Here is a 22396-nt window from a genome sequence, read left to right as displayed (position 1 = left end):
GGAGCGACGGAGGGTGGGTGGAGGGGGGGCCCCGGTGACCTCGGGTGGGGGGGCGGCCTTGTCTGGCTCTCGGCGGCCCTGCTTTCAAACAAAAATTTGCTAGGTCTTACTTTCAGGGGAGGCCTTATATCTACCAATTCAGGAAAACCTGTACTAGGTCTTATTTTCGGGGGATGTCTTACTTTCAGGGAAACAGGGTATTTGGGTTTCTGCCAGGTTCTTGTGACCTGAATTGGCCACTATTGGAAACAGGATACTGGGCTACAAGGACCATCGGTCTGACCAAGTATGGTTATTCTTATGTTCTTACACATTATCCTTTCAGGAACCTACCAGTAAATTCCCGCAGAGAGGCCAGGAAGCATCCCCTAAGCAGGCCTTTAACAATGGCAGTTTAGAAAAATGGAGCTAGCAGTTGCATGATTATCCACAGACACCACAGCCTACCTGTGCTCTCAGCTGCCTTTCAAGGGCTCATGTTGGCCAGGCCAAACTGGCATGGGGTAGAGCTCTAAACATACCAGTTTTCAACGTACACACACACACCTACTGGTGAAGGCAGAAGACAAGAGAGTCCTAGCTGCAGAATCACCTCCCCCCAAAAAGCCTACAGACAGGCAAAAAGTGGTCAGGCATCCAGAAAAGAAAGACAGAAACTCTTTGCATCCTCTTTTTATTTATTGTTATGTCAAACATCAGATGGTTACTAGTACTCCGCCTCTCTTCTGCTACACAGAAAAGGCTAAGTGTCGCTACTACGACCAGAGACTTTATGGTCCCTGGTGGCTCTTCCCCAAGGGTGTTCAAATTTATTCACACTTTCTGGGGCATAAAGGAGCCTTTTTGTCCTTTGCCATCCCAAAATTCCACTTAGGTCCTGAGAAACAGTGTAGAAAAATACATTGCTCTGCAGCTCTGGACAGAACAGGCCTAGTGCACAGTCACATGATCACCCATGCATTTCCTGATCTAGTTAAAGTCGTCATGATTTTAAGCATGTGCTAAAAACATCAAAGCCAGGGGCTCAGTCCCCATCTGGCCAGTTTTCAATTCTGTGCTTCTGTTGTGAGGTTCAAAGGGATGGATTCAAAAACATCAGAAAATATATATATTTTTTTAATTTTTTTTTTTTTGGGGGGGAGGGGGTAGTTGCATAGAATAACCTTCCAAAGGAGGTGGCAGAGGGGATAAAAGTGACATTCAATAGGACATGGAATATATATGGAGGATCCCTAATTACAAAGATATGAAAGGAAACTCAGACCAACTGGGATATGGCAGAAAACTAAGCCATCATGGTCCTCATATCTGCCTTCTTGTACTATTTTACAAAGAGCTGAAGCTGTTTTTGGATAATTACAGGATGAAAGAGCACCTGCAAGTCTCCATATGAGACCTATGAAGCACAGAACCTGCTACCTCAGACTTCGAACAAGCTAATGAATCCTTTTGACTATGTTACTATACGTATTCACCAGTCTACTCCCAGTGGGTCCCAAAATTAACTTTTCTTCTACATCGACAGGAGTTTGAGGGTGGGGAGGAGGAGGGGTGTAGGGGAAGGACAAATTCTTACTTGTATCAAAGACTGGGCAAGCAGTAAATTCTAAATTTAGAAATGAAAAAAGATATATACCCTATAAAATATCCCCCCCCCCCCCCAAACTTGCTTTTCTAACAGCTGAGAAATAGTTACAAATTAGAATATCAAAAACCAATGAAAATACAAGCCAGCTAGGGAAGATTTCCCTCTATTCAGACAGCAAAGAATGGCAGAGGTAGAACGGGAGGGCTGTGGAGACAGCGCAGAACAGAGGTGAGAGCTTCCTGGCCAGCAGTGTCATTCCATAGCGGCTTCCAGCATTGATGCTTTCTCTAGTTCTAGGCGTACATAGTCAACTGCAGCCACTGCAAAGGCAAAGAAGGAAATCACTATCAAATGCTAATTGAAGCTGGCAGAAACATATCATCTACATTCGTTCAAGATTATTCTTCAGTGGGAAGCCACTGCTTGGAGGGGGGTTGAGGGAGACAGCCACTGCCCAGCCCTGGAAAGTATTCTTTAATAATCAATGTCTGTAAAACGTTGATGCAGAGGGAATGGATGGAACTCCGTTCAGCAGGTGCAGCCCCCAGCCCCCCCCCCCCCCTTCCACACAATCCACTTAAGTCACACTACTCTCCAGAACATTAATTCAATGAGACTTAGGAGAGAAATCTTCTCTTATCTCAGTAAAGAATTCTTCGCCTACAGAATACTGGAGGTGGGGCACCGAGGCTTTTTTTTCTCCTTTTTAGTGTTTAATTTTCACTTTAGCTTTTGTCTCTGCATTGTGGTATTGAGAATAATGAATGTGGGAAGATTAATATGCCCTGTCTAGCTTGTGTTTTGATTACACGGAGAAGTTAGGCCTTACCAGATAATTTTCCTTCCTTCCCACTATTCCAGAACCTATGGAGATAGAGAACTGAAAACTGGAGCAGAGACCTCTCTCTTGGCATCCAGTCCAGCTCCTCAGGATTTAGGTAGTCAAGCAGTAAGAAGAAACTCAAAATACATCCTTAACAACTCGCTAACCTAACACTAACCAGACAAGCAAACATGTGTGGACCTCTCTGTACAACTCGTAGAAAACGAGAGATATGAAGGAAGCATCATGCAAAGTGACAGTCATTATTTGACCCATTACTTCGCACTGACTAAAAATCTCAGAAACCTTGGGCAGGCCTCTGGAATAGTGGGAATAACTAATGGAAAGAAAATGATCAGGTAACACCTAAATTTCTCCTTCCATTACATAGCTTCCCACTATTCCAGAACCTGTGGGATGTTGAAAAGCAATCCCTAGAGTGGGTAGGATCCTGGCGCCGCAACATGGGGAACTGGAACAATGGCCTGGAGCACCAGCAAGGAACCTAGAGTGGCTGCCTTGGTTCCCTTTCGAAAAGGAGACTGCAAGAAGAGAGGAACAACTGGGTGGGAAAACTCTAACTTGTAACCTTCTATAAGAATACCGAGAACCCACTGGTCTGACGTGGGTCAGGTTTTCAGTTCTGTATCTCCACCTGCTGGTTGATGGACATAACTATCCCCAAAGGTTCTGGAATAGTGGGAAGTTACGTAATGGAATCGGAGAGTTTTGTTGGTAGATGTAGTAAGATAAGAGAAACATTCCTAAATTTTCCCTTTAATACCTTCACCTCCCACAAAGTGTGTGTGTGGGTGGGGGAGGCAGCCCTAGCAGCTTGTATACGTATGCACGCTCACCTCCTTCAAGTCCACTTTGATATGTCCATCTCCATCCTTGTCCAAGGCCTGGAAAGCACCTACAAATGAAACACAAGAGCCCCTGTGATAACAGAAGGCACAGCCATGCTATCCTGTGACCTCCCTTTCTAGAATCTTCTGCAAGCCCTCACTATGTCACTCAGAGCAACAAGGCACCAAGCTCTGGGCAACTTACGGAACATGGCATCTAGTCGCACCATGCAGCTTATATAGTTGTCGAAGTCCATGCAGCCATTCTCATCAGAATATCTGCGGAATATCATCTGGTACAGCTGCCCATTCAGCTGGAAGCCTGTGCAAGAAAGTGATGCAAGAGACAGACTCAACAGGTGTCCAAAGTTAATTTCAGTCCATTTCACATTTCATCTGTGCTGAGAACACCAAGGGTGCATGCGCTATTATATTTCTATTGTTAGAGTTGAATAAAGCAAAACAGAATAAATTTTACATCACTCCAATAAATACAGCACAAGAATTAGGCTGGCAGCATACATACTGAAAATTTTGTTTTACCATCTACACAAAGGAATTAAAATATTACACAGTAGCCTTTTACGTATCAAGATCTATCCTATATAATAATTCTCACCTCCAACAGGATGTGCTTGGGACCGTGCCTGCCGGAAGTGGTCTGCTAGGCAGGCACGCACTGACCTCAGTGACATCAGTGACAGACAATTTGGCAAAGCAAAACAATCTGAGTGCTGGCCATTAGGACACAGGGTTGATAGGAGAGTTTTAAAAGACTGAAGGAACCAAAAGTGTTAAATGGGGGGAGGGGGGGAGTTCTGAACGACTGAAAGAAATGAACATTTGGAAAAGGAAAACAATCTGAATGCTGGCCATTAGGACACAGGGTAGATAGAGTTTTAAAAGACTGAAGGAACCAAAAGTGTTCGGGGGGGGGGGGGGGGGGGGGGCAAGTTCTGAATGAATGAAAGAAATGAAAATTTACAAGAGGAACACAATCTGAATGCCGGGCATTTGTACACAGGGTAGATAGGACACTTTTTTTTTAAAAAAATGAAGGATGTGAAAGTATTACATCTTGGGGGAGGGGTGAGGAGGAAAGCGGTGGGGTATCCGGATACTGGGCGTTAGGGCCATGGGGGTACATAGACTTTTGAAAGCCTTAAGGAACCCAACGTGTGGGAAGGAGGAGGAAAAGGAGGGGAGGGAACGGGGTGAGGGGCATTAGGTACAGGGGAGGGGGCCCTGTCACACACTCTCATTCTCACACACACACTGTCACACAGACAGTCTCACTCTGTCACACACCCGCACATTCACTCTGGCTCTCTCTCTCAAACATACACACTCCCAGGAAAACCTTGCTAGCGCCCGTTTCATTCGTTCCAGAAACGGGCCTTTTTTACTAAAATATTACCTGTACTATGCACAGATCCAGGTGGGATACAATTAAAAATCCAATAAATCATACAACACATACGCAACAGGAGAAAACAAGAATAAAAAGACATAAAAGAAAAAAGTGAAAGAGGAATACGACGCACCAATTCCATAATGGTGCTTGCTCCATAACCACAATCGCTGCGTACACCGATGGCACATAACTGATATTATGGTGCGATAGTACAGCACAGCGTACACACAAAGAACCGATCATTCCAGCGTCTCACCTGCAGCCTGAAAGGCTCCCGGCAGCTCGTTGCCACTGATGGTCCCTGATCTATCAGTGTCATATCTTCTGTAAATTGCCTGCAAAGAAAATAAATGATGAACATACAGGCAGATGTTATCCTTTTCTTTTCCATCTTTTTATTAGTAACTTTTCATTACAGAACATCAACTCAGGCTAACAGTGCACTCTAGTCATCTCGCATATAAGCAACATCAAAGACCCCTCCTCCCTCCCCCCCAGGGTATCTCAGACACGTAAGTTTTCACCTCCATCGCTACATATCCCTCAGTTTGCATGCGTCATCCGGTAAGACCCCGCCACTCTGCATAGGAGGGCCATGTTTTAAGAAATCTCACCATTCCCCCTCGCCTCAGGGCTGTAAGTTTGTCCATTAGGGAGCAATAGTCCACTTTAGCCAGCACTTGATCCACAGTGGGTATCACCTGTTTCCAATATTTTGCAATTAGAATCCTGGCTGCTGTGACAATATAGGCTAAAAGTCCATGACGAGAGCCATGGCCCTCTCTTGGTGATATGTTCAGCAAGCACAAGCCAGGATTGAACACTATCTCAGGTCCCAACCCGCTTTGCAGTCTGTTCTGTAAATCCTTCCAGAACTGCTGTATCACTGGACAGTCCCACCACACATGCCAAAATGTGCCCTCTGCCCCGCACTTACGCCAGCAGGCTGCCGATCCATTTTTAAAGATGCGGGCCAGCTGGCTAGGGGTCAAATACCACTGATACAACATTTTATATCCGTTTTCCAGCAAAGAAGTAGCCACTGGGAATGTCAATAATCGTTTAAATATCCTTTTCCAATCCCCAGGTTCATATGTGGTACTCAGTAGAGCCTCCCATTTATTAATGCATTTGTCCAATGGTTGAGCCTTATGTAACAAAGCTCTATAGATACGTAATATCCCCCCTTTACCTTCCCCAGATCTCATAGCTAATTCAAGCTCCGTGGCCTCTAGAGACAGGTCCTCTCTCGCTTTCTTCTGAACAAAATCCCTGATCTGCATATAGAAAAACTCCCTGTCCCCCAATCCAAATTCCTCTTTTAAAGTGTTAAACGAATGGCATTGCGCCCCGGAAACCAGGCTGCTCTACACCGCGCCCACTCCCCCAGAACCACCCCCATCGGACCCCTCAGGCCCGATATGAGGCCTCTCAACTGCGGGAGTGGGAGCCATGCGACAGCCCATAGTGGCACCCCCTTCAATCCCCACTGCGCTGCATAGGTCCATAGCTTACTCGGGCCCCTCTGTACAGTGGATAGCATTTGGAATAGGGCAGCTCTGTGAGATGTTATCCTTTTCTAACCATATATAACAAAAGAGAGGGAACGAAGTACAAACTAAAGTCCAAACAAAAAAACAGCACCACGGGCCTTTAAAAATGGAACACAGTTCTTTAATGAATGAGCCTTGACAAAAAGACCCGACACGGGCCGTGTTTCGGTGACTAGCACCTGCGTCAGGGGTCACAGTGATGACGTGGAAAACTTGGGGAATAACTCGAATATATTCCTCTACAATATATTATTCCTTACCCCACGTCTCATATAGTAAAAGCTACAATGCACCAAGGCACTTTCACTTTCTGTATCCAAATGGATATTGTAGAGGAATATATTCAAGTTATTCCCCAAGTTTTCCACGTCATCACTGTGACTCCTGACGCAGGTCCTAGTCCAGGAAACACGGCCCATGTCGGGTCTTTTTGTCAAGGCTCATTCATTAAAGAACTGTGTTCCATTTTTAAAGGCCCGTGGTGCTGTTTTTTTGTTTATCCTTTTCTAACCAACCATCTTATCAACTTCTCCACACCCCACCATGTTGCCCCCTCCCCTTTCCACAAAATAAATAATATTGACCATTCTAACCCCCCCCCCCCCCCCCAAACACACATCACATCCCTCTTAGGCAGTAGTGTAAAAAGACAATTCCAGAGGGCTATCAGAAGGACAGAGTAGAGACGGTGTCAAACACTGATGTGCCGGCTACAGAACAGAAGAAAACAGCTGGCGAGAAGACACAGATCAGACAGTTCCCTGGGCCATGTGGAGAAGGGAGCAGGGGGAGCAGAAAGATCTCCTGACCTGCCACTTCTTTATATTGTTCCAGAGATATTTAAACTCTTCGAAACCCAGTTTTCCTGTGCTGTCACTCTGAGGAAGAACAGTTAAGTTAAAACAGACTCAAGAGAATGGAGGTATGAGAGACACAGACAATCCTGAGGAAAAGCAAGTGCGAGACTGTCAGGCAAAATCTCAAGAGCAAGTTTTCAGGATACCCACAATGAATATTCATGAGACAAATTTGAATAGAATGGAGGTAGCACATGCAAATTTCATTACGGGTATCATGAAAACCTGACTGGCTAGATGTGTCTCAAGGTCCGCTCCACAATGAATAAAGATGCAGCCTCTGTGTATACATATCTGTAAGAGGGAACCTAGATTTAGGCACAGTATATAGAATACGCTTAGTCAATATCCCAGCATCTAAAACTACGTGTGCACATTTACGCCAATGAAAACATGGCGTAAATCCTAGCACGTAGATTTAGGCGCACTGGGCCATATTTTATAACTACGTGCGTACATTTTGGAACTTCTGCATTACAGAATACGCTTAGCGATTTGTGCACATAAATTCTAATTATCAATTAGTGCTCATTATTGCTTAAGTGCTGTTAATGCTGATTAGCTTAAGCCAATTAAATTATGCACGCCGTTAGAGTCCGCTTGGATTTCGGTACACAACACTAGGTGCGCTATATAGAATCCAGGGGATGGGGGGGAATTTTATTTGTGCTCAAAATTTGGCACCAGGAAAAAAAAAAAAAAAAAATCAGTGCTAACCACTATTTCTGTGTGTCCCTAGCGGCCTTGTTCAATGTTTCCCCTCTGTGTTCCCGTCACTATTCTCCTCCCCATGTTTTATATCTCTTCTGTGTCCTGCCCAGCATACCCCTCTGGGTCCCTGATCCTCCCCATGTCCAACCTCTCTCTTCCCTTTCTCCTGTACCCCCTCCCTCTGTTGGTCCCCCCACCCTCTTGCCGCTGGTCCAGTCTTTCTCAGCTCTCCACACAGTTAGTGCAGTGGGCTAAGAACTTGGGGAACTGGATTCAATTCCCACTGCACTCTTTGTGACTCTGGGCAAGTCACTTAACTCAGTGTTTCCTAAGTCCAGACCTGGAGTACTCCTTTGCCAGTCAGGTTTTCAGGATATCCACAATAAATATGCATGAACTTGATTTGCATACATTGCCTCCATTATATGCAAATCTCTTTCACGCAGATTCATTGTGGATATCCTGAAAACCTGACTGGCAAAGGAGTATCCCAGGACTGGACTTGGGAAACCCTGACTTAATTCTCCATTGCCTCAGGTACAAAAACTTAAGATTGTGAGCCCACTAGGTACAGAGAGAATAGTACCTGCATATAATAGATGTAAACCACTTTGATTGTATGGTGGTACAACAAATCCCATTACACTTCACCCTATTCTATAAGGGTGCATACCGCCTTTTATAGAATAGCGCTTAGATTCCCGTACCCAACACTAGGCGCCAGACTTTTGCAAGCTGAAACCTGGTGTAAATCCTAACACACAGGTTGGGCATGGATACCCCATATTCTGCGCTCAAACTTTCAGAACGTCTTTGACCCAGCCATGCCCCCCCCCCCTTTTGATTTGTGAACGATGGGATTTGAGTGCCCATCATTACAGAATAGCACGCAATCAGATGCGCGCGCAAATCCTAATTGGTGCCAATTAACGTCAATGTTAGCCTCCAATTATTGCTTGTTAATGGCTCGTTATCCAATTAAGTTGCCTGTGTACTTGGATCAGTGCCAAAATTTGAGCGTCATATACAGAATCCGGGGGGATAAATGGGTATTTTGGAGTTTCTGTGTTTCACATTTGGTGAGAGGATACATCCATAACAGCCACCATACTACGACATGACTCGATGCTGAAGCCATCAGTCTTCAAGTCTTGATCTGTAACACAGGAATATCAGATAGAGAGAAAAGAATATGGGAAGTCGTGTACATTAAGGTTTAGATTCCAATTCCAGCTCTACCTACCACCTTGAGTCAACTAACAAGTTCAAGTAAGTGGCTCCATAGTTCAGTCAGCAAGATCACTCTAGATCAGTGGTTCTGAAACAGTGTGTCACCAAAAATTTAACAGACATCATCCTTGTGCTTTTCTTAACACGTGTGGCAGGTTGGGGGAAGAGCCGAGAACCAGAAGTCAAATACTTAATCTCCATAACTAGTCTGTCATCAGCCCCAAATGGAAATGTTGAAGGCCTATGGTGCACCCCCCTCGTTCATGCCAGCAATCACCACCATTACATCTGTATTTCCCTTGCATCATTGTCAACAGCAATGAAATGATATATAGGAGTAGGGTAGTTAGTGGGGTCCCCTCAGGTGTCTATGCTGGGACCGCTGCTTTTTAACATATTTATAAATGACCTAGAGATGGGAGTAACTAGTGAGGTAATTAAATTCGCAGATGACACAAAGTTATTCAGGGCCATCAAGTCACAGGACGAGTGTGAAAGATTACAGGAGGACCTCGCGAGACTAGGAGATTGGGCGAAAGAGGAACCCGAATTACAGCTATGTCATGCAAGGTTCCGTGTTAGGAGTTACAGACCTAGAAAGGGAGCTGGGAGTCATCGTGGATGAGACGTTGAAAACTTCTGCTCAGTGTGCTGCGGCGGCTAAGAAAGCGCACAAAATGTTGAGTATTATTAAGAAAGGGATGGAAAACAAACACGAGGATGTTATAATGCTGTTGTATCGTTCCATGGTGAGATCGCACCTCGAGTATTGTGTTCAGTTCTGGTCGCCGCACCTCAAAAAAGATATAAAGGAATTGGAGAAGGTGCAGAGAAGGGCGATGAAAATGGTAAAAGGAATGGGAGGACTTCCCTATGAGGAAAGGCTAAAACAGTTAGGGCTCTTCAGCTTGAAGAAGAGGTGGCTGAGGAGTGATATGATAGAAGTTTACAAGATAATGAGTGGAAAGGAGCGGACAGACGTGAAGTGTTTGTTTACATTTTCTAACAATAATAGAACCAGGGGACATAAGATGAAGCTAGAATGTGGTAGATTTAAAACAAATAGGAGAAAGTTTTTCTTTACTCAGCGCATAGTTAGACTCTGGAACTCGTTGCCGAAGAATGTAGTGACAGCAGTTGGCCTTGCTGAGTTTAAAGGGGGTTTTGGACAGATTCCTGAAGGAAAAGTCCATTGAACATTATTAATTTAAATTTTTGTTTTGTTTTTGGGTTTTTGCCGGGTTCTTGAGGCCTGGATTGGCCGCTGTCGGAGACAGGATGCTGGGCTTGATGGACCCTTGGTCTTTTCCCAGTATGGCGGTGCTTATGTTCGGGGTTTTTTTGTTAAGCTGCAAGTTGTGGTATTCAGTGTGTCATGCACATGAACATTATCTGTTAGGGAGTCACACTAGAAGGCTGAGAACCACTGCTATAGATGCATATAAACACAGATACACAGACCAAACAGGCATTAAACATGGTCTATGGAATCACTGGCCAGATATGATCTGAGAAGTTACCAAGAAGATCAACTTACGTCTGGCTACCACCTTGTTCAGAATTTCCATCAGCTCTGAGGGACTCACTTCCATATCCTGTCCACAAAAAAAAAAAATGTGTGGGAGAGGAGAAATTAGTATGACATGTATAGTAATATATAGGAGTGGAGTCACAGCTCAAAGGACACAAAGGGAGAGTGTCTATTCCTCACCTCCCTCCTTCCCTTTAGAACTGGTGAAAGTCCCAACAAACTAAGGGTACAGCGGCAGAAAACAGCCTTTGTAAAAAATACTCCAAGATCTGCAGAAGCGGCAATGAGGAGCAAACTGTACATCTTCATATGAAAGCAGAGTATTAGGAGCTGAGGAAACCGTCAAAGCTTAGAGTTAAGGGACCGGTAGCAAGAGGGGAAGAGAGTCCAAAGTTTCCCTAGGATCAGGAATGGATTACTGCTGTTCTACTGTTCCCCACCCTCCAAACTTTCTCCAGTTAGTGCCTCCCCCCCCCCCCCCTCCCCCAAGCCTCGCTCACTCTCCTTGTTTCACCCAGAGTACATAAGTCATCTGATGAGAAAGACTGGAGGCAGAGCATGCCCTGGGGTAAGAGGATTGGAAGGCATTATGACGGGAATCAATGTTTGATGTACAACAGAAGAAAAGTCTTCTCAGAAATATGTAGCATCAAACAAAACAGTGAAGATAACTCAAAAAAGTGGATGACACTCCAGATAAAAATAACTGTTTGTTGAAGGATGAATGAACAAGACTCAACACAGCTGTGTTTCGGCCTATGTGGCCTGCATCAGGAGTCTTTTTGTTCAACGAGTACACCCAGTTGTAATGTTGTTCTCCAAGTAACAAGTCTAAATGGGAACTGCAACGTCTTATGTGCCGAGATAAAACGCTTGTGTCGAGCTCAACTTTGAGGTTCCATTATCGACACAAGCGTTGTTTTATCTCGGCACATAAGACGTTGCAGTTCCCATTTAGACTTGTTACTTTGAGAACAACATTACAAGTGGGTGTACTCATTGAACAAAGGGACTCCTGATGCAGGCCACATAGGCCGAAACACAGCTGTGTTGAGTCTTGTTCATTCATCCTTCAATAAACAGTTATTTTTATCTGGAGCGTCATTCACTTTTTTTTTTAGTCATCTTCGCTGTTTTGTTTGAGGGAATCAATGTTTGCCATACTTACATCTCCCGCTAATTGCGTAAAGAGACGGCGGAACTGGCGAACCTCTTCACTCTCACTTGCTTCCACATTAGAAACATGGCTGACCGGTGGCTGGAAATAAATAAACAACCCCGTCAGCATTAGCTATTCACCACGTTCCTCAACCAATAAAACCACCCCCTTAGCATCAGCCCATTCCTTCAGCGTCCATTTTCACTTCTGGATTTGTCATGATTTCTTTGATATTACACGCTACACTTTCTGTTTTTATAACATACAATAATGTTACTTATATTTCACTAGATATCTGACAGTTCACTGGAGATTACAGTAACTAACAATAATAAAAACTACAGGTCAGCATTTAGCTACAACACACAATGAACCCTGTCAGTGCTCACAAATTCAAAACAATTTCTGTTATAAAAAAATGTTTTCAGTTTCTTTCAAGATAACATATAATCCATAGTCAATTGGGAGAGTATTCCAAACGTTCACTAATTGATACAGAAATTATTTGAAGTCTCTTCTGTATCTTATTCCTTTCTACTGTGTTTATGTTGAACGTTTTAGCTTTATTTTTGTTGGTTGTTTTGTTTTTTAAACTTGCTATCCATATTGAGCTAAGAAAAACAGATTACATATACAATTTGGTTAATTGATTTGTCAATCATCAACAACCAATCACCAGAGAAGAAGTTTGAGACACTTCAGTAGATCAGATGTACCATAAGTACATAAGTATTGCCAAACTGGGACAGACCAAAGGTCCATCAAGCCCAGCATCTTGTTTCCAACAGTGGCCAATCCAGGTTCAAAGTACCTGGCAAGATCCCAAAACAGTACAATACATTTTATGCTGCTTATCCTAGAAAGCAGCAGTGGATTTTCCCATTTTAATAATGGCTTATGGACTTTTCTTTTAGGGAGCCATCCGAACCTTTTTTTAAACCCAGCTAAGCTAACTTTTACCAAATTCTCTAGCAACCAATTCCAGAGTTTAATTACACGTTGAGTGAAGAAATATTTTCTCCAATTTGTTTTAAATTTACTACTTTGTAGCTTTCATTGGATGTCCCCTAGTTCTAGTATTTTTGGAAAGCGCAAGCAAACGATTCACGACTACCTGTTCTACCCCACTCACTGGCTCCACAATGTCACTTATTATTGCAGCAAGTTCACCCAATGTAAGAAACACAGCAGGACAGGTCTTAAAAGGGGCTCTGCCAGACAGGGAAGGGTATATTTCTAAAAAGCAAAGCTTACCGGAGGCTCTGGGACGTAATGAGCAGCTGCCTCGCTAAAACAGAAAAAAAAAAAAAAGGGTTACAAATCACCACTCGGAGTCAGACTCTGCCGACATACCCAGCATCATAAAGTTCTCGGCCAGAATATCCAATAGCGAAAGTGAATACTCACCCGACAGCGCTTATAATGCCGCCAATTATACTCCCCGCATTCAAGCCCCCAAAGCTACCTCCGCCTCCTTTCAAAAAGCTATTCACAAGGAACATCCTGAGGGTGCCGAAGGGTGAACCTGCAGGAAACCAAGTGGATTACAAAGAGTGAATGAGTGATAGTCACTTGTCCCCCCGATAGTCAGCGCTGTTTAACCGGCCAGGAACGGCTCCTGGCTGGTTAAATAGCATTTAGATGGCTAAATAAACATAAATGACCACTGGCATTCAGCGTGACATTAGCCTGTTATCTCCACTGGATATTCACGGTTAGCACATAGCAGCTAACTGGCTATATATCACGCAATAAAGCTGGCTATCCCTGAATATTCAAGCGCTGGCCAGCTAAATTTAGTAGGCAAATCGGAACGCGTAAATGTAAGCCACATTGAGCCTGCAAATTGGTGGGAAAATGTGGGATACAAATGCTACAAATAAATAAATCTTTGCCAACTATTAACTTAACCAGCCAGTGCTGAATATTGATGAAGCCAGTTAAGTTAGAGCCATCCAAAAAAAGAACGGATACGGCCAGAGATGGCCCGGCATTGAATATCCAGGGTCTGCGCCGACCACGACAGTTATGCGGACTGCCTCCAATTGGCTGAATATCGGGCCCATGGTGTTTCCCAACAATCATAACAACACGTATAATGTTTGTGTTACTGGACGTATACAGCGCCATACTGAAGGCCTGCTCCAAAGAACGTACACTCTAAGGGGATAATTCTCTACAGGTCGCCTAAAGTTAGGTGTCGTGATGCTGTGTGCCAAGTGCAAATTCTACATCAGCAATTAAGTGCCTAACTGCTATTATAGAAAACTAGTGTAAGACTAAAGTTGCATAGTGAGCTGCAAGCTCTTACTTTAGTTCAAAGACTGGTGTAAAGGCTGCTAGTATTAGAGAATGACACGGGGACCAGCAGTAACCACGGGGTTGGGGACAGAGCCCACGGGGACAATCTTTGTCCCTGGGTTATTTTCTACTTTGAAGTCTGTTAATGAACTGGACTGCTATTTGTGTGTGAGTGATGCAGACGATATTTTTATTTTTTGGAAAAACAAGCTGGCCACAACTAGCAAAATTTGCATGGGGGATCCTGTACATCCTGCTACCAGCACATCCTCTAAGAAGACACCTTCTATTGCAGGAAGGACTGTGGAAGTCAGGAGAGCTAGACTGAAGCCTGAGATTGTTGATGACTTCTTACTCATCCACAGATTAAGAAATCTTAACAGTGCTTCATAGGGCATATTTCTCCCTTCTAAGGCATACAGAACGGGTTGTATTTTGTGCCCCCTAGACATTTTAATAGGGTGGATTAGGATTCCTCGGGGTAGTAGAAATCAGCTATTGTTGGGGTTGGAAGGGTAGAGGGTGGTGGTGAGGAGGGTTATTATAGCTGCTCGCTGTTGCTATTGTTTTCTATTTGTAATTTATACACAATAGTTGCACAGCATATTGTTCCTTTTTATACTTTAATAAAAAGATTTAAATATAAAATCATAATTGTTCGAGGCTTCTGCAGATAAGGGCAAAGCCCATGGGGACGGGGTGCGGATCGGGACAGAACCTGCAGGGACAGGGTGGGGACGGAGATGGGGCCTGTGCACACGGAGACAAACTTTGTCTCCGTGTCATTCTCTAGCTAGTAATCTGTTTGACATGCCCCTGACCCAAGCCCCTCCTAGGACCACAGCCCTTTGCAGTTGTATATTAGATTCTGCATGCACTATTTGTAAATTAACTAGGGGCAGTTAAGTGCAATGCACGACCTAACAATCTTCCGAAAACTACTAAAAACCAACCTGTTCAAAAAGGCATACCACAATGATCCTTCCTAAATACTAGACAACGAAACTCTACCATAACTAGACAAAACCGAACTCTCTACACATGACTGCTTAAGCTACTCTGTCACTAATGAGCTTTAACACACTACCACTTTATTTCTCATGCCGGAAATGAACTTCAATATTGGATTGCCTTACTTACTCTCTAAGCTACTGTCTAATATACTCTACTAGTAAAAAAAAGGCCCGTTTATGACACAAATGAAATGGCGCTAGCAAGGTTTTCCTCGGAGTGTGTATGTTTGAGAGAGAGTGTGTGTGAGAGATGGAGTGTGTGTGTTTGTGTGAGAGAGAGAGTGTTTGAGAGACAGAGTGTCTGTGTATGTATGACAGAGAGATAGAGTGTGATAGAGAGTGTGTTAGAGAGTGTATGTGAGAGACAGTGAGTGAGTGTGTTCCCCCACCCCCCCTCTCGCAGGGGCCCCCTTCCCACCCCCTCCCCACCTGCTTCTCCCCTGCCCCCACTCCAGCGACCCTCCTCTCCCCCTGCCCCCCCTGCAGCCACCCATGTCCAGCGACCCTCCCCCCCAGCGCATCAAACCCCCTCGCCACCCGCAGCTGCCACTGGTAACGCGGTCCGGCCGCTGCTAGTTCTCCTGTTGAGCAGCAGCGGCTGCTACAAAAAGAAAAAAAAGCAATAAATGTTTTTAAACCTGAACCGCGGCACCATAGACAGCCATCAGGCATTGGCTGTCGGCTCTACAGCCGCTCCTCCTCTTGCCTCCACGTCATGCCCCTGGAGTAAGACCCCGGAGGAGTGCAGCAACTTGAGAGGCAAGAGGAGGAGCAGTTGCAGAGCCGACAGCCAATGCCTGATGGCTGTCTATGGTGCCGCGGTTCAGGTTTAAAAACATTTGTCTTTTTTTTTCTTTTTGTAGTAGCCGCTGTGGCTCAACAGGAGAAGCAGCAGCGGCTGGACAGCGTTACCAGTGGCAGCTGTGGGTGGCGAGGGGGTTGATGTGCTTCGGGGGGGGGGGTTTGATGTGTGGGGGGGGGCTTAGGTGATGCGCAGAGGGGGTGTTTGAGCGGCGCACTCACAGCCGATTCCCAAGCAGGGGAAGGAGTAGGGAAACACACGGAGCAAGTTGCTCCGCATGTTTCCCTACTCCTTCCCCTGCCTGGGAATCAGCTGTGAGTGACGTCAGCCTGGCTACGGAGCCTAGCTCAGCAACTCCAGGAGCCACGGACACAGGCAGCTACTTTAGAATGTTGGAGGTGAGAATTATTATATAGGATAATTTATGAACTCTAATGCAATACAATGTATGTCTCATTCTGGAAATGGCGAACGCCATTACGGCATAATGTAAGCCACATTGAGCCTGGAAACAGGTGGGAAAATGTGGAATACAAATGCAACAAATAATAATAATAATTGCAAATTAGTGCCAATTAGCACTAATTATAGCCAATTGTCAATTAGTAGCTAATTAAAGCACTTTAGTTACATGAATAACTGACATGTCTATAACTTGAACTCACAACTTTATGTTTAGCGCACAAAGCTGCATGCGTTAATATTATAGAATTGGAGGGTAAACAGGTTACCAGGCAGATATAGTGATCTGTCCAAGATCACTGGGGATGTCAGTGGGAGAAGAAGGATCCAGATTAAAGGTTGTATATTCTATAACAGCATTTCCCAAGTCCAGTCCAGGAGTACCTCTTGCCAATCAGGTTTTCAGGATATCCACAATGAATATACATGAAAGAAATTTGCATATAATGGAGTCAGCGTATGCAAATCAAGTTCATTCATACTCATTGTGAATATACTATACACATCCCTGACAAATGATCCAATAGAAATCATCAATGACATCAAACTCATCTTGAACATCATGAACTCATGGGCAAATGCATTCCAACTAAAACTTAACACAGAAAAGAAACACTGTCTCATCCTCTCATGAATAAACCCACCAGCATAACCACCCTAGATTACTCCCTCCCGATCTCAGACAGCCTGAAAATTCTTGAAGTCATAATTGACCGAAACCTCACGCTAGAGAGCCAAGTGAAAGCTACAACAACAACAAAAAAATGTTCCACTCAATGTGGAAGCTCAAACGAGTGAAACCTTTCACCCCCCCCCCCCCCCCCGAGAGAAATATTTTGCAACTTCATGCAATCCATGGTCCTAAGCCACCTAGACTACAGCAACGGAATCTATGCGGGATGCAAAGAACAAATCATAAAAAAAACTCCAAACTACTCAAAACACAGCAGCCAGGCTTATATTTGGAAAAGCGAGATTCGAAAGTGCCAAACCCCTACGAGAAAAACTGCACTGGCTCCCAATCAAAGAACATATTGCATTCAAAATCTGCACCCTGGTTGACAAAATCATCTACGGCGAAGCACCAGACCTCACAGACCTACCAACAAGAAATACAATCAGATCAGCACGAACGTATCTAAATCTCCACCACCCAAGCTGCAAAGGCCTCAAATACAAATCAACCTATGACTCCAGCTGAAAACCTTACTAGCAAGGGGTACTCCCGGACCGGACTTCAGAAACACTGCTCTATAATACCCTGCCCCCCTCCCAAAAAATGATAAAATTATAGTCTACTAAAACACAGACAATACCAGCAGAAAAGCAGCTCTTTTTGTGGCTTTGTCAAAGGATGAGAGTTGCCTACAGTAACATAGTAGATGACGGCAGAAAAAGACCTGCATGGTCCATCCAGTCTGCCCAACAAGATAAACTCATATGTGCTACTTTTTGTGTATACCCTACTTTGATTTGTACCTGTCCTCTTCAGGGCACAGACCGTATAAGTCTGCCCAGCACTAGCCCCGCCTTCCAACCACCAGCCCCGCCTCCCACCACCGGCTCTGGCACAGACCGTGTAAGTCTACCCAGCCACCAGCCCCGCCTCCCACCACCGGCTCTGGCACAGACCGTATAAGTCTGCCCAGCACTATCCCCACCTCCCAACCACCAGTCCCGCCTCCCACCACCGGCTCTGCCACCCGATCTCGACTAAGCTCCTGAGGATCCATTCCTTCTGCACAGGATGCCTTTATGTTTATCCCATGCATGTTTGAATTCCATTACCGTTTTCATTTCCACCACCTCCCGCGGGAGGGCATTCCAAGCATCCACCACTCTCTCCGTGAAAAAATACTTCCTGACATTTTTCTTGAGTCTGCCCCTATATGTTTACATTTATTAAATGCTTGATGATATACAGCACTCTCCAATCCCGTTACTATCCTCCCAACCGATAAAGAAGGGAAGCAGCATCCATTCCCACAGTACTTCTGGGCTGTAAATAGTCCAAGAATAGCAAAGCACACATGGCAGGCATCAGAGACCCCAGATAACTGTGGGTATGGGGTACCTGTGTTAAACCGGCTGGAGGAGGGGGGACCACTATGAATACCTTATGTATTCATATGTTTATGTATAAACAGTCATATGTGAAGCACCTTCTAACCTCCCCCCCCCCCCCCCCATTCCACCTAGCCTCTGGTTACCACAACAGCTGCTTCCTTACATCTCCTTTTCACTAAGCAATTTAACAAACATCATCTTGCATTTGTCTTATCCCTTCCTGCTATTTGTAACCTTTAAAATCCAATAAATATTTAAACAAATGGGCAGTGCCCATCCTCAGGCTTCCTGACTGGCAACAGGTTAAGGTATTGCACTGTTTTGTACTAGCTAAATGAGTCACACCTTAGCAATTAGAAGACCAAGGTGCTCCTGGCACAACTCAAGAGCTGAAGAGACTTGAAAAGTGACTGCTGGTTTCCCAGAGGCCATCTTCCTTCAGTAGGCACTCCCCACCAAAATTAATACCCATTATCCTTAAAGCTCCCCACATTTAAGCAATTCTGTTTGTGGTAACCCAAAGGAAATATTTTACCTCAGAACTTCTTTCCTTCCTTCCGTGTAACCCTTTCTTCAGGATGTGGAAAGATCCTATATTGCAACACCCAATGCATAAATCTACAAAGACCAAAAACTTCACAGAAAGCAACATTTCTGACAAGTAATACAATTTTAAGGCCAAGAAGCTGTCCATGGTACCATGATCGCTGATGGACTCTGCACTCAGTGGAGGAGTGTAATGGGCAGTGCAGTAGGCTGAGAACCTGGGGAACTGGGTTCAATTCCCACTGAAGCTTCTTGTGACCCTGGATAAGTCACCTAAACCTCCATTGCTCCACATACAAAACTTAGATTGTGAGACCACCAGAGACATAGAAAACACCTGTACATAAAATATAATAAACCTCTTTAGTTGTACCCACAAAAAAGGTAGTATATCAAATCCAAGACCTTTTAAGCTACAACTTAAAGGCAAGAAATAAATCCAGAATCCCTTCCCTAAGTCCCCATATAAAACGTTAATACAAAGTAGCAGAATCCAAGGATAGTAGTAATGTGTCTATGGGGGGGGGGGGGGGGGGGAGGGCCCTGCACCAACATTTACATAAGAATATAAAAGTGTTGCCATCAAGCCCAGTATCCTGTTTCCAACAGTGGCCAATCCAGGTCACAAGTACCTGGCAAGATCCCTGAACTATAAAACAGATTTTATGCTGCTTAAACCCTCCTAAGCTAACTACGTTTACCACATTCTCTGACAATGAATTCCAGAGTTTAATTACATGTTGAGTGAAGACAACTTTTCTCCAATTTGTTTTAAATTTACTGCTTAATAGTTTAATTGCATGTCCCCCAGTCCCAGTATTTTTGGAAATAGTAAACAATAGTAAATAGTAACGGAATTCAAGCATGCGTGGGATAAACATAAAGGAATCCTGTTCAGAAGGAATGGATCCTAAGGAGCTTAGCCGAGATTGGGTGGCAGAGCCAGTGGAGGGAGGCGGGGATAGTGCTGGGCAGACTTATACGGTCTGTGCCAGAGCCGGTGGTGGGAGGCGGGACTGGTGGTTGGGAGGCGGGGATAGTGCTGGGCAGACTTACACGGTCTGTGCCCTGAAAAGGACAGTACAAATCAAGGTAAGGTATACACAAAAAGTAGCACATATGAGTTTATCTTGTTGGACAGACTGGATGGACCACGCAGGTCTTTTTCTGCCATCATCTACTATGTTACTATGACTCATGTCCACCCATTCCAGTCATTATTTTATAGACCTCCCCTCAGCTGTCTCTTCTCCAAGCTGAAGAGCCCTAGCCACTTTAGCTTTTCCTCATAGGGAAGTCATTACACCACCTTTATCATGTTCGTCACCCTTCTCTGTACTTTTTCTAATTCCACTATATCTTTTTTGAGATGTGGCGACCAGAATTGCACACAGTATTTGAGGTGTGGTCACACCATGGCATTTTAACAGTCTCATTTTTGCTTTCCGTTCCTAATAATACCTAACATTCTATGTGCTTTCTTAGCTGCCGCTGCACACTGAGCATTAGGTTTCAAGGTTATCATCAATGAAGGCACCTTGATCCCTTTCCTGGTCGGTGGCTCCTAATATGGAACCTTGTATCACGAAACCACAGTTTGGGTTCCTCTTTCCCACATGCATCACTTTGCACTTGCTCACATTAAAATGTCATCTGCCATTTGGATGCCCAATCTCCCAGTCTCATAAGGTCCTCTTGCAATTTAACAACTTTGAAAAACTTTGTGTCATCAGCAAATTTAAATTACCTCACTAGTTATTCCCATCTCTAGATCATTTATAAACATGTTAAAAATCAGCGGTCCCAGCACAAACCCTTGCAGAACCCCATTAGCTACCCTTCATTGCAGGAATGCTAGTCAACCAAATTGTTACAAAGAAGGGCAGACAGGAGAAAGAAGAAGGAAATACTCCTGGGAGCAGTATGGGGTGGTACAGGTGACACATATATGTGATAGGAGATCGCTGGGTTGGGAGATCTGGGTGGGGAAAGGAGGGGTAAAGGGCAAGAAGCTCTGGACATTGAGGGCAGGAGCATAATCAATTTATTATTATTATACCACCTACAAGCCCAGAAGTTATCAAAGCTGTGTACATTCAGGCACAGACTACAGTAGGTATTTTTTGTAGCTTGGAGTGGACATGGAGGTGCCCCCCTAAATGCTGCAAGTGCTAATGCTTAATTGGTCCTCACTGCTTCCCCCTACCCCTATGTTACTTTACCTTTTGTTTTTGTTGTGGTAACCCTGCCCCCAAGGAAAAAAATTACACTTATGAACAGTTTTGTGAAACCAGATAGAGGAAGGGGAGAAGTAGTTGATTCAAGGGGACTCCTGGGAGTCCAAATCTGGATGAGTGAAAGAGCATGGGATACAGAAGCAGGAGTGTCCTGGGTCCAGGAAGTGGTCAGGCAGTACCTATAAGGCCCAAAAGACCCTGGGACCAAGAAGAAGGAACATGGGATCGGGGCTAGCATTCACAGGAGAGAGCAACGGGGTCCCCATTACCATAAGGGAACCCAAGCAAGCCGAGAGCTGAAGCAGACTTTGGTGGCAAGCCCCCCACCCTTCTATTCTGGGTCCCAGCTTGTCTGCTATCAGTCTTGCATGGGATACAAGAGCTACGTAGGTTCGAGTCTCCTGGCACCAGTTGTCGGGGACAAGCAGGCATGAGAATTCCCCTTCGTATAGGTGAAATACAGAAATCTAAGGATCCTCAACACAGTGCCAGGACAGGTATGTTCTGGAAAGTACGGAGTGAAGGGCACAATCAGGAAGCAAATTCAGAAACGGGGGAGAGGGGGGTGGGGATAGCATGACACACAGGGACAAGAATCACCCGAGAACTGGTGGTTTACAGGGCACAAGCAAGAAGTTCATGTGATCTTAACCATTGCAGAAACAACAGTGATAAAGTTACCGACACTCGGAAAGCGAAGATATTCTGGGATAAGGGGGGACTCGGGCATCCCAGGACTCCATGATCGAGGCCTCAACCGCGTGATCGGGTAACCGAGGATACCCAAGGCCTCAGCCTAGAGATCGGATTGATAGCTGGGGAAGAGCGAGACGTAAATCCCCTGATCCGCCGCTCTCGTCCATTACTCGCGCCCCGAATCCTTCGGGCCCATCCCACATTTACCTGCTACAAAAACCGAACAGGACAGAAGCCGCAGACGACTGACAGTACTCGATCCGGAAGTAAGGAGGGCACTGTTGCTGCACCGCCCCGCCCTGTCCCACTCCCAGCCCAACAGGCAGAGAGAGCGAGCGAGGGCAGGACAGCACTCTGACCCCGCCCACCCCAAGGGAGAAAGCAAGTGAGAGCCGATAGCAACGCTCTAACCCCGCCCACACAACTTTCTCCCTTCACCCCCAAGCGATGCTCTTGGGGGGAGGGGTGAAGGTGATGTGCCAGGAGGGTGTCTTGATTCACGGGAGGATGCATGTGATTCGCCCGGGATGGGGGATGCAGCAGCAGCAATCTGCCCTG

General features: G+C 45.0%; 1 protein-coding gene across 1 annotated transcript; it reads right to left on the bottom strand.

Moving 5' to 3' along the window:
- Window positions 1-656: 656 nt before the first annotated feature.
- CAPNS1 (calpain small subunit 1) lies at window positions 657-22164 on the bottom strand. Its single transcript, XM_030219013.1, has 11 exons — window positions 22046-22164; window positions 13122-13239; window positions 12969-13002; window positions 11724-11813; window positions 10562-10619; window positions 8886-8950; window positions 7036-7104; window positions 4930-5008; window positions 3465-3581; window positions 3269-3327; window positions 657-1908 (listed from the first exon to the last, which is right to left on the bottom strand). The coding sequence occupies exons 2-11, from the start codon at window positions 13214-13216 to the stop codon at window positions 1882-1884; spliced, it is 693 nt and encodes a 230-aa protein (XP_030074873.1). The 5' UTR covers window positions 13217-13239; window positions 22046-22164; the 3' UTR covers window positions 657-1881.
- Between the last annotated feature and the right edge of the window lie 232 nt (window positions 22165-22396).

This window comes from Microcaecilia unicolor, chromosome 11 (assembly GCF_901765095.1).
Source record: "Microcaecilia unicolor chromosome 11, aMicUni1.1, whole genome shotgun sequence".
In the NCBI taxonomy this organism is placed as follows: Eukaryota; Metazoa; Chordata; class Amphibia; order Gymnophiona; family Siphonopidae; genus Microcaecilia; species Microcaecilia unicolor.
This window is presented reverse-complemented; position numbering and strand designations above follow the sequence as displayed.